This window comes from Pygocentrus nattereri, chromosome 29 (assembly GCF_015220715.1).
Source record: "Pygocentrus nattereri isolate fPygNat1 chromosome 29, fPygNat1.pri, whole genome shotgun sequence".
Classification (NCBI taxonomy): domain Eukaryota; kingdom Metazoa; phylum Chordata; class Actinopteri; order Characiformes; family Serrasalmidae; genus Pygocentrus; species Pygocentrus nattereri.
Genome location: NC_051239.1, coordinates 2,058,832 through 2,069,787, shown reverse-complemented (window position 1 = coordinate 2,069,787; position 10,956 = coordinate 2,058,832). Strand labels below are relative to the sequence as shown.

General features: G+C 45.6%; 1 protein-coding gene across 3 annotated transcripts in view; it reads left to right on the top strand.

Moving 5' to 3' along the window:
* Positions 1 to 10,173, top strand: part of asphd2 (aspartate beta-hydroxylase domain containing 2) — a 17,812-nt gene extending 7,639 nt beyond the window's left edge. For all 3 annotated transcript variants that reach the window (XM_037536253.1, XM_037536254.1, XM_037536255.1), the window contains exons 2-5: positions 1 to 514; positions 3,477 to 4,119; positions 8,136 to 8,249; positions 8,951 to 10,173. The exon at positions 1 to 514 is cut by the window's left edge and continues 1,252 nt beyond it. In XM_037536253.1, coding sequence (XP_037392150.1) covers positions 254 to 514; positions 3,477 to 4,119; positions 8,136 to 8,249; positions 8,951 to 9,060 — 1,128 coding nt within the window. In that variant the 5' untranslated portion in view covers positions 1 to 253 and the 3' untranslated portion in view covers positions 9,061 to 10,173. The remainder of the gene's footprint in view (positions 515 to 3,476; positions 4,120 to 8,135; positions 8,250 to 8,950) is intronic.
* Positions 10,174 to 10,956: the final 783 nt, after the last annotated feature.

The window sequence follows — 10,956 nt, the reverse complement described above, 5'->3', positions numbered from 1 at the left end:
AGTCATACAAGACACGAAATAATTCATATTAGATACTTCAAAGCAGATGCTGAATAGGTCTTAAGATTAGTAACTGAAGTATTTGCCTGGGATTTGAAACGACTTTACGGTGTTTAATAACAATAATAATAGTTGTGGTCTCAAGGTCTTAATTTCTTAGTTGACGATTTTTAATCTGGTTTAAGTTTAATCAAGTAATCGTGACAGCCCTGGTATGACTGAGTGAGTGAGCGAGCGAGCGAGTGAGTGAGTGATGGAGTGGTCTCTGGAGAGGATGCGTGAGTGGGTGGCGGGGGGGATGCAGTCTGTGCGGGAGTGTGAGGGGGGCGCTGTGGGCACCGCCCTGTGCCTGGCACTGCTCTTCATCTGGTACTGTTACCGCGTGGGCTGTGAGCACAGCGTGCCATCTCTCCGAGGCGGGTACACGCCCGAAACCCGCAGTGGCGGCGCCCTGCCCGCCAGCGTCCTGACCTCCGACCTCTCCAGCCGACTGGCATCGTCCAAACTCCGCCAGGTATCCTTACATTCCCCCTGAGGAAATACGGCTTAATCTGCTGGATTTTTATGGTGAAACATCTACATTAGACTATTTCTTACAAATGAAACCGAACTAAAATTCATTCATAATTTCTTAGGTTTTAATAATGTAAAGTCTCCTGCACTTCACTGGAAACTTGTATGATAGACAAGCACAACATCTTCAGTTTCAGTGTAATAATTATTAACGGTCTGACTGTAATAATTGTGGAGTGATTTTAATCCAGTATGAATCTGCAGCGTGTAGTTTTACAGTCTGACTGTAATAATTGTGGAGTGATTTTAATCCAGTATGAATCTGCAGTGTGTAGTTTTACAGTCTGACTGTAATAATTGTGGAGTGATTTTAATCCAGTATGAATCTGCAGTGTGTAGTTTTACAGTCTGATGGTAATAATTGTGGAGAGATTTTAATCCAGTATGAATCTGCAGTGTGTAGTTTTACAGTCTGACGGTAATAATTGTGGAGTGATTTTAATCCAGTGTGAATCTGCAGCGTGTAGTTTTACAGTCTGACTGTAATAATTGTGGAGTGATTTTAATCTAGTATGAATCTGCAGTGTGTAGTTTTACAGTCTGACTGTAATAATTATGGAGTGATTTTAATCCAGTATGAATCTGCAGTGTGTGTAGTTTTACAGTCTGACTGTAATAATTGTGGAGTGATTTTAATCCAGTATGAATCTGCAATGTGTAGTTTTACAGTCTGACGGTAATAATTGTGGAGTGATTTTAATCCAGTATGAATCTGCAGTGTGTAGTTTTACAGTCTGACTGTAATAATTGTGGAGTGATTTTAATCCAGTATGAATCTGCAGTGTGTAGTTTTACAGTCTGACTGTAATAATTGTGGAGTGATTTTAATCCAGTATGAATCTGCAGCGTGTAGTTTTACAGTCTGACTGTAATAATTGTGGAGTGATTTTAATCCAGTATGAATCTGCAGTGTGTAGTTTTACAGTCTGACTGTAATAATTGTGGAGTGATTTTAATCCAGTATGAATCTGCAGTGTGTGTAGTTTTACAGTCTGACTGTAATAATTGTGGAGTGATTTTAATCCAGTATGAATCTGCAGTGTGTAGTTTTACAGTCTGACGGTAATAATTGTGGAGCGATTTTAATCCAGTATGAATCTGCAGCGTGTGTAGTTTTACAGTCTGACTGTAATAATTGTGGAGTGATTTTAATCCAGTATGAATCTGCAGTGTGTAGTTTTACAGTCTGACTGTAATAATTGTGGAGTGTTTTTAATCCAGTATGAATCTGCAGTGTGTAGTTTTACAGTCTGACTGTAATAATTGTGGAGAGATTTTAATCCAGTATGAATCTGCAGTGTGTAGTTTTACAGTCTGACGGTAATAATTGTGGAGTGATTTTAATCCAGTATGAATCTGCAGTGTGTGTAGTTTTACAGTCTGACTGTAATAATTGTGGAGTGATTTTAATCCAGTATGAATCTGCAGTGTGTGTAGTTTTACAGTCTGACGGTAATAATTGTGGAGTGATTTTAATCCAGTATGAATCTGCAGTGTGTAGTTTTACAGTCTGACGGTAATAATTGTGGAGAGATTTTAATCCAGTATGAATCTGCAGTGTGTAGTTTTACAGTCTGACGGTAATAATTGTGGAGTGATTTTAATCGAGTATGAATCTGCAGTGTGTAGTTTTACAGTCTGACGGTAATAATTGTGGAGAGATTTTAATCCAGTATGAATCTGCAGTGTGTAGTTTTACAGTCTGACGGTAATAATTGTGGAGTGATTTTAATCCAGTATGAATCTGCAGTGTGTGTAGTTTTACAGTCTGACTGTAATAATTGTGGAGTGATTTTAATCCAGTATGAATCTGCAGTGTGTGTAGTTTTACAGTCTGACGGTAATAATTGTGGAGTGATTTTAATCCAGTATGAATCTGCAGTGTGTAGTTTTACAGTCTGACGGTAATAATTGTGGAGAGATTTTAATCCAGTATGAATCTGCAGTGTGTAGTTTTACAGTCTGACGGTAATAATTGTGGAGTGATTTTAATCGAGTATGAATCTGCAGTGTGTAGTTTTACAGTCTGACGGTAATAATTGTGGAGAGATTTTAATCCAGTATGAATCTGCAGTGTGTAGTTTTACAGTCTGACTGTAATAATTGTGGAGAGATTTTAATCCAGTATGAATCTGCAGTGTGTAGTTTTACAGTCTGACTGTAATAATTGTGGAGCGATTTTAATCCAGTATGAATCTGCAGTGTGTAGTTTTACAGTCTGACTGTAATAATTGTGGAGTGATTTTAATTCAGTATGAATCTGCAGTGTGTGTAGTTTTACAGTCTGACTGTAATAATTGTGGAGTGATTTTAATCCAGTATGAATCTGCAGTGTGTAGTTTTACAGTCTGACTGTAATAATTGTGGAGCGATTTTAATCCAGTATGAATCTGCAGTGTGTAGTTTTACAGTCTGACGGTAATAATTGTGGAGTGATTTTAATCCAGTATGAATCTGCAGCGTGTGTAGTTTTACAGTCTGACTGTAATAATTGTGGAGCGATTTTAATCCAGTATGAATCTGCAGCGTGTAGTTTTACAGTCTGATGGTAATAATTGTGGAGTGATTTTAATCCAGTATGAATCTGCAGTGTGTGTAGTTTTACAGTCTGACGGTAATAATTGTGGAGTGATTTTAATCCAGTATGAATCTGCAGTGTGTAGTTTTACAGTCTGACTGTAATAATTGTGGAGTGTTTTTAATCCAGTATGAATCTGCAGTGTGTAGTTTTACAGTCTGACTGTAATAATTGTGGAGTGATTTTAATCCAGTATGAATCTACTTTTAATCTGTACTTAGTTTCCTGAAAGTTTCACAGCGTGAAGCTAGTCTAACAAACTGTGGTATTTATTGTTGATATAATGCTAAATGTCCAATCAACATATTGATGCTAACTCTTTCAGGTGGGTGGAGTCAGCGGAGGTGGGGGTGGAGCTGCCGAAGAAGAACTGAATGGCTTTGCGTACTGCCAGTCTCCGGAGTGTTTCCGTTGCTCGCGGCCGGGCGAGGGTCTGAACCAGCGGCTGTACCACAGCCTGCAGGACTACGCCAAGCGCTACACCTGGGCAGGTATGGGCCGGGTTCACAAGGGCGTGCGGGACCAGGGGCGCTACCTGCTCTGCAGCCGCCCATCCATCCAGAAACCCGAGGTGTTCTTCTTGCCCGACCTGCCCTCTGCGCCATTCTTCTCCCGCGAGGCGCAGAAGCACGACGTGGAGCTGTTAGAGCGCAGTTTTCCCGCTCTGCTGGCTGAGTTTGAGAGCGTGTACCGTTTGCCTTCGTCGCGGGCCGGATCCTCGCTCCCTCCGGGCTGGAAGGCCAACAGCACGCCCCGGGGCCACTGGTGGACCTTCTACCTGGTGAACCAGGGCACCCCCATGGCCCTGAACGCCCGCCGCTGCCCGCGGACATGGAGGGTTTTGGGTCAGCTCCGCACTTTCATCTCTAATAACGTTTTTGGGAACGCCTGCTTCTCCGTCCTGAGCCCCGGAGCCACCATCTCCGAACACTACGGTCCAACCAACGTCCGCCTGCGCTGTCACCTGGGTAAGAGCGCCCTGAGAGGACTGAGAGGACAGAAGAAGTGTGAAAGTGTGTTAGTGGTTTAGTCGCTTGCATGCCTGACCTGGTTTCTGGCCAGATAGTGAGCTTTATTGTCAAAGACAGTGTGTTCTTGAAGGGGAATTCCACCCATTTTCATAAAAATTTGCTGAGCTGTAAGCAGACTGATTCAGAGTGGTTTGGTTCAGACGTCTTTACAGTGGTGGTGATGGGAACCAGGCGTCGCCATGACTACAACACAGATATAGACACTTTATTTACCATCTAGAACCACCAGAGAACCTACACGAGTCTTCTGAGCTTATATGGAATGTTGATGATGGAAAACAGTGGAAAATCTGGAATAATGAGTTTTCTTTGGGGACTATTTTGCCGCACAGCGCCCTGCATGTCTCCCTCCACCATGAATGGAGTTGAAGTTCTCTAAACTCTCATAAAACAGCGTCTCAGTCATCAGGCAGTGAATTCAGAACCAGCTCATGTAGGAACTTTCTGTAGGAGCTTTTAGAGGGACGTCTGGTTCCTATCACCACCACTGGGAGCAGCTCTGACTCGGTAAATTTCTCTGGAACATAATGTTTCCCACCAAACCGCTCAGAATGACTTTTAAACTCTACATGTGAGTCATAAGCATTACTAAATAATTCATAGTAGCTGGATAATAAGCTTAGCAATAATAAGCCTGCAGTCTAAGAGATTAATATGGACTTCAGGCAGACTGTGTGTCAGTCAGTTTGTACTTAAAGCAGTGATAATAGTTATATTAGCCCCTTTCATGCTCAGAACCCAGGACAGCATCAGGATACTTTCACTGGTAATACTCAGGCTTTGCGTCATTCACATATGCAGCCCTCGTCAGACAGACAAGTCCTTTGACACTGGCAAAGTAATGTAAGTGTGAATTAAGAGACTCAGGTAAAACCACAAACTCGTCAGCTCACCTGAAAAGGCGGCACGGTTTTAAAGCCGATGGAATTTCACCACATTGTGGTGGGGGTTCTCCAAAGAACTCGGACAAACCATAGACCAGGCCGTATCACAGAACCTTCCTAGTTCGGATCTGACAGGTCAGGATAAGATGTTTAACAAATTGATATTACAGAAGCAAATTTGATCTTCATTTAGGAATTTTATCTGATCTCACAGCATCATTATCTCCAGTTTGGAAATCCTAACCTACTCAATCAAAGTCGACATGCCTGTTACCCAGCAACCAACCATACGCGCACATCTGAAACGTAAACACGTCACTAAGATAATCAAGTTAGTTAACAAGCTGCTCTTACTGCTGTAAAAAAGGTCACACAGAACTGAAGTGTGATAAATTGTAAGTGGTGAATGCTGTGAGAGCGCCCCCTGCTGTTTATCAGTCGCCCCCTGCTGTTTATCAGTCGCCCCCTGCTGTTTATCACCGCTTCCCAGTTTCAGTCTCCGTTTCCCAAACGCTTGAGCCGAGTGCGCTAACGTTCTTCCTCCTAATAAACAGACGCCCGTTCAGCTCCGCCTCCTCGTTATTCATCACCATCACTGTAATACTCCATCATGTACATTAACACAGGAAGGTGATCAGAGGGGCGGTGGAGTTCGAGTCGGCAGCGTCTGAGATGTTTAAACGCAGAGTTAGAAGAGAAGAACATCTCCCAGTGAAAGCCGCGTTTTACAGTAGGAATAAATGGAGCTCATTATGCTGGTAGTGAACTACACTGCCTGACTCAGCCGCCTCAGAACCAGAGAAACGGACTTCAGGTCTGAAGGGGTGTGTGTGTGTGTGTGTGTATATATGACTGTGATATGTGTGTGTGTGTGTGCAGGTCTGAAGGTGTGTGTGTGTGTTTGACTCTGTGTGTGTGCAGGTCTGAAGGTGTGTGTGTGTTTGACTCTGTGTGTGTGTGTGTGTGTGTGTGTGTGTGCAGGTCTGAAGGTGTGTGTGTGTTTGACTCTGTGTGTGTGTGTGTGTGTGTGTGCAGGTCTGAAGGTGTGCGTGTGTTTGACTCTGTTTGTGTGTGTGTGTGTGTGTGTTTATGACTGTGATATGTGTCTGTGTGTGTGTGTGTGTTTATGACTGTTATGTGTGTGTGTCCAGGTCTGAAGGTGTGTGTGTTTGACTCTGTGTGTGTGTGTGTGCAGGTCTGAAGGTGTGTGTGTGTGTTTGACTCTGTGTGTGTGTGTGTGTGCAGGTCTGAAGGTGTGTGTGTGTTTGACTCTGTGTGTGTGTGTGTGTGTGTGTGTGTGTGCAGGTCTGAAGGTGTGTGTGTGTTTGACTCTGTGTGTGTGTGTGTGTGTGTGTGTGTGTGCAGGTCTGAAGGTGTGCGTGTGTTTGACTCTGTGTGTGTGTGTGTGTATGTGCAGGTCTGAAGGTGTGTGTGTGTTTGACTCTGTGTGTGTGTGTGTGTGTGTGTGTGCAGGTCTGAAGGTGTGTGTGTGTTTGACTCTGTGTGTGTGTGTGTGTATGTGCAGGTCTGAAGGTATCTGTGTGTTTGTGTGTGTGTGTGTGTGTGTGTGCGTGCAGGTCTGAAGGTGTGTGTGTGTTTGACTCTGTGTGTGTGTGTGTATGTGCAGGTCTGAAGGTATCTGTGTGTTTGACTGTGTGTGTGTGTGTGCAGGTCTGAAGGTGTGTGTGTGTTTGACTCTGTGTGTGTGTGTGCAGGTCTGAAGGTATCTGTGTGTTTGACTCTGTGTGTGTGTGTGTGTGTGTGTGTGTGTGTGTGTGTGCGTGTGCAGGTCTGAAGGTGTGTGTGTGTTTGACTGTGTGTGTGTGTGTGTGTGCAGGTCTGAAGGTGTGTGTATGTTTGACTCTGTGTGTGTGTGTGTGTGTGTGTGTGTGTGCAGGTCTGAAGGTATCTGTGTGTTTGACTCTGTGTGTGTGTGTGTGTGTGTGTGTGTGTGTGTGTGTGCAGGTCTGAAGGTGTGTGTGTGTTTGACTCTGTGTGTGTGTGTGTGTATGTGCAGGTCTGAAGGTGTGTGTGTGTTTGACTCTGTGTGTGTGTGTGTGTGTGCAGGTCTGAAGGTGTGTGTGTGTTTGACTCTGTGTGTGTGTGTGTGTGTGTGTGTGTGTGCAGGTCTGAAGGTATCTGTGTGTTTGACTCTGTGTGTGTGTGTGTGTGTGTGTGTGTGTGTGTGTGTGTGTGTGTGTGTGTGTGTGCGTGTGCAGGTCTGAAGGTGTGTGTGTGTTTGACTGTGTGTGTGTGTGCAGGTCTGAAGGTGTGTGTATGTTTGACTCTGTGTGTGTGTGTGTGTGTGTGCAGGTCTGAAGGTATCTGTGTGTTTGACTCTGTGTGTGTGTGTGTGTGTGTGTGCAGGTCTGAAGGTATCTGTGTGTTTGACTCTGTGTGTGTGTGTGTGTGTGTGTGTGTGTGTGTGTGTGTGTGTGTGTGTGTGTGTGTGTGCAGGTCTGAAGGTGTGTGTGTGTTTGACTGTGTGTGTGTGTGTGCAGGTCTGAAGGTGTGTGTATGTTTGACTCTGTGTGTGTGTGTGTGTATGTGTGCAGGTCTGAAGGTGTGTGTGTGTTTGACTCTGTGTGTGTGTGTGTGTGTGTGTGTGTGTATGTGCAGGTCTGAAGGTGTGTGTGTGTTTGACTCTGTGTGTGTGTGTGTGCAGGTCTGAAGGTATCTGTGTGTTTGACTTTGTGTGTGTGTGTGTGTGTGCAGGTCTGAAGGTGTGTGTGTGTTTGACTCTGTGTGTGTGTGTGTGTGTGTGTGTGTGCGTGTGCAGGTCTGAAGGTGTGTGTGTGTTTGACTCTGTGTGTGTGTGTGTGTGTGTGTGTGTGTGTGTGCAGGTCTGAAGGTATCTGTGTGTTTGACTCTGTGTGTGTGTGTGTGTGTGTGTGTGTGTGTGTGTGTGTGTGTGTGTGCAGGTCTGAAGGTATCTGTGTGTTTGACTCTGTGTGTGTGTGTGTGTGTGTGTGTGTGTGTGTGTGTGTGTGTGTGTGTGCAGGTCTGAAGGTATCTGTGTGTTTGACTCTGTGTGTGTGTGTGTGTGTGTGTGTGTGTGTGTGTGTGCAGGTCTGAAGGTGCCCTCGAGCTGTGAGCTGGTCGTCGGTGGGGAGCCGCAGTGCTGGTCTGAGGGAAGCTGCCTGCTGTTTGACGATTCATTCCTCCACACGGCCTTTCACGACGGTGAGAGAGGCCGTGTCCCAAACTACCACCTATTCACTATATAGCACACTGTTTTGGGCTGTGTCCTGAAGCTGTGTCCTTTCACTATATAGAGCATTATTTAGAGTTTGTCCTGAAACTGTGCCGTGTTCTCGATAGAAAGCACTGTTTTTGCATGTCTGAAGGTGAAATATTTACTGTATTGTGCCGGTTTTTAGGCTGTGTCTAGAACTGTGTGCTGTTCACTATATAGTGCACTATTCTATTCTTGAAACTACGCCCTGTTCACTGTGTAGAGCACTATGTTGGGCAGCGTTCCTGAATCTATACCATGTTCACTATTTAATGCACCATTTGGGCTGTGTCCTGAAACTTTGTCCTACCCAATATGCATAGCACTATTTTTGCCTGTGCCTTCTATACTATTCACTATTTTAGGCTGTGTCCTGATACTTCTTTATTGACTATTTAGCACACTTTTTTGGCCTATGTGCTTAAACGATGTCCTATTCAGTCTGTCAGAGGTCTTCTGATCTAGGCCTCAGTTTGATTTGTGCCTAAACCTTTTCTCAAAACTGTGTAGAACATATTTAATTGCCTCGTATTAACACTCGTGTTTTAGTGCACAACTGGGACGCAGCCATGGTTTGAACGCCTCTCCGTTTAAAAGCTTCTTTAATTAAGCAAGTCTTTTCCGCGTGCTTGTGTTTGCGTGGCCTCAGGCTCTCCCGAAGACGGCCCCAGAGTGGTCTTCATGGTGGATCTTTGGCATCCAAACGTGGCGGCAGCTGAGCGGCAGGCGCTGGACTACATCTTCACTCCGGGACGCTGAGAGAGAAGACGATAAAGAGATGGAGAGAGGTGGAAAGAGAGAGAGAGAGAGGGAGGGACGGGTGAGACGTCTTGCACACCGGTGGAAAGTAATCGTGATGAATGAGAGGAGCTGAGACTGAACTGGGTGAATAATAAACGTTGCACATTTTTCTGTACATAAGCGTGTCCTGATGAACCCCGACGGTTCGTCCTGTCCTCAGAGATGCTTCTGACCCAAACTAATGTACATTGTGGATGTTTACAGACACGATCCAGTCTAGAGAAGTACAGCGGAGCTAATCGTTCCTTTTCTTTTTTCCTCTTGCAACCTGGCTGCGCTCGTTCAGGGTAGAAACATCACTTATTAAGCGTTTGAATCGCCAAGACGTGCACTTTTTACGCTCTGGTGGAAAAGCCAGGCTGTGATGGTACGGAAAGCACACGGTTATATATGTTGCACCTTCAGGCCTGCGGCGGGTGGCGCGAGCACTCGTAAACCTGAAGCGGACAGTAGCGACGGGACGGCGGCTCTGACGCGTTCGCTAAGCTTTTCAGTGGACTTCACATGCGGACGGGTCCAGAGATGCACTACCAGCTGTTGTGTATAAATTAACTTCCACCTTATTCCTCACTAGAGGCAGGCCGTTTTCCCGTCGCTCCGAAGCCTGCTTCCTACGTTCCTCCTTAACTGTTCAACCAGAGCAGGAAAATCAACCGCTTTGTTTTTCTGTGTAGTATAGAAGCACCGCAGAACCGCGTCTGAGGCGTCGTACCAAACAGAGAACCTTTCTTAGCCTGATGTCCAAAGAATATGTGCACAGAGCACAGCGAAATTATTATTATTATTATTTCTGTATTATATCAGTTATTTATCTGATTATTATACGTTTAACCCTGACAACCACAGCCGAGAGGAAAACTACGCTGTCCGCACAATAAATCAAAACCTAAATGGAATGAAGTTCGTATAGTTATTACTTAAACTAACTCAATAAAGTGCCCCACCTAGATTAGCTCCACCCATTCAGCTACAGCGGTTTAGCTCCACCTGTTCAGCTACAGCGGTTTAGCTCCACCCGTTCAGCTACAGCGGTTTAGCCCCACCGTTCAGCTACAGCGGTTTAGCTCCACCCGTTCAGCTACAGCGGTTTAGCTCCACCGTTCAGCTACAGCGGTTTAGCTCCACCGTTCAGCTACAGCAGTTTAGCTCCACCGTTCAGCTACAGCGGTTTAGCTCCACCGTTCAGCTACAGCGGTTTAGCTCCACCGTTCAGCTACAGCGGTTTAGCCCCACCGTTCAGCTACAGTGGTTTAGCTCCACCGTTCAGCTACAGCGGTTTAGCTCCACCTTTCAGCTACAGCGGTTTAGCTCCACCCATTCAGCTACAGCGGTTTAGCTCCACCGTTCAGCTACAGCGGTTTAGCTCCACCCGTTCAGCTACATCGGTTTAGCTCCACCCGTTCAGCTACAGCGGTTTAGCTCCACCGTTCAGCTACAGCGGTTTAGCTTCACCGTTCAGCTACAGCGGTTTAGCCCCACCGTTCAGCTACAGCGGTTTAGCCCCACCGTTCAGCTACAGCGGTTTAGCTCCACCGTTCAGCTACAGCGGTTTAGCTCCACCGTTCAGCTACAGCGGTTTAGCTCCACCGTTCAGCTACAGCGGTTTAGCTCCACCGTTCAGCTACAGCGGTTTAGCTCCACCGTTCAGCTACAGCGGTTTAGCCCCACCGTTCAGCTACAGCGGTTTAGCCCCACCGTTCAGCTACAGCGGTTTAGCTCCACCGTTCAGCTACAGCGGTTTAGCTCCACCGTTCAGCTACAGCGGTTTAGCTCCACCCTTCAGCTACAGCGGTTTAGCCCCACCGTTCAGCTACAGTGGTTTAGCTCCACCGTTCAGCTACAGCGGTTTAGCTC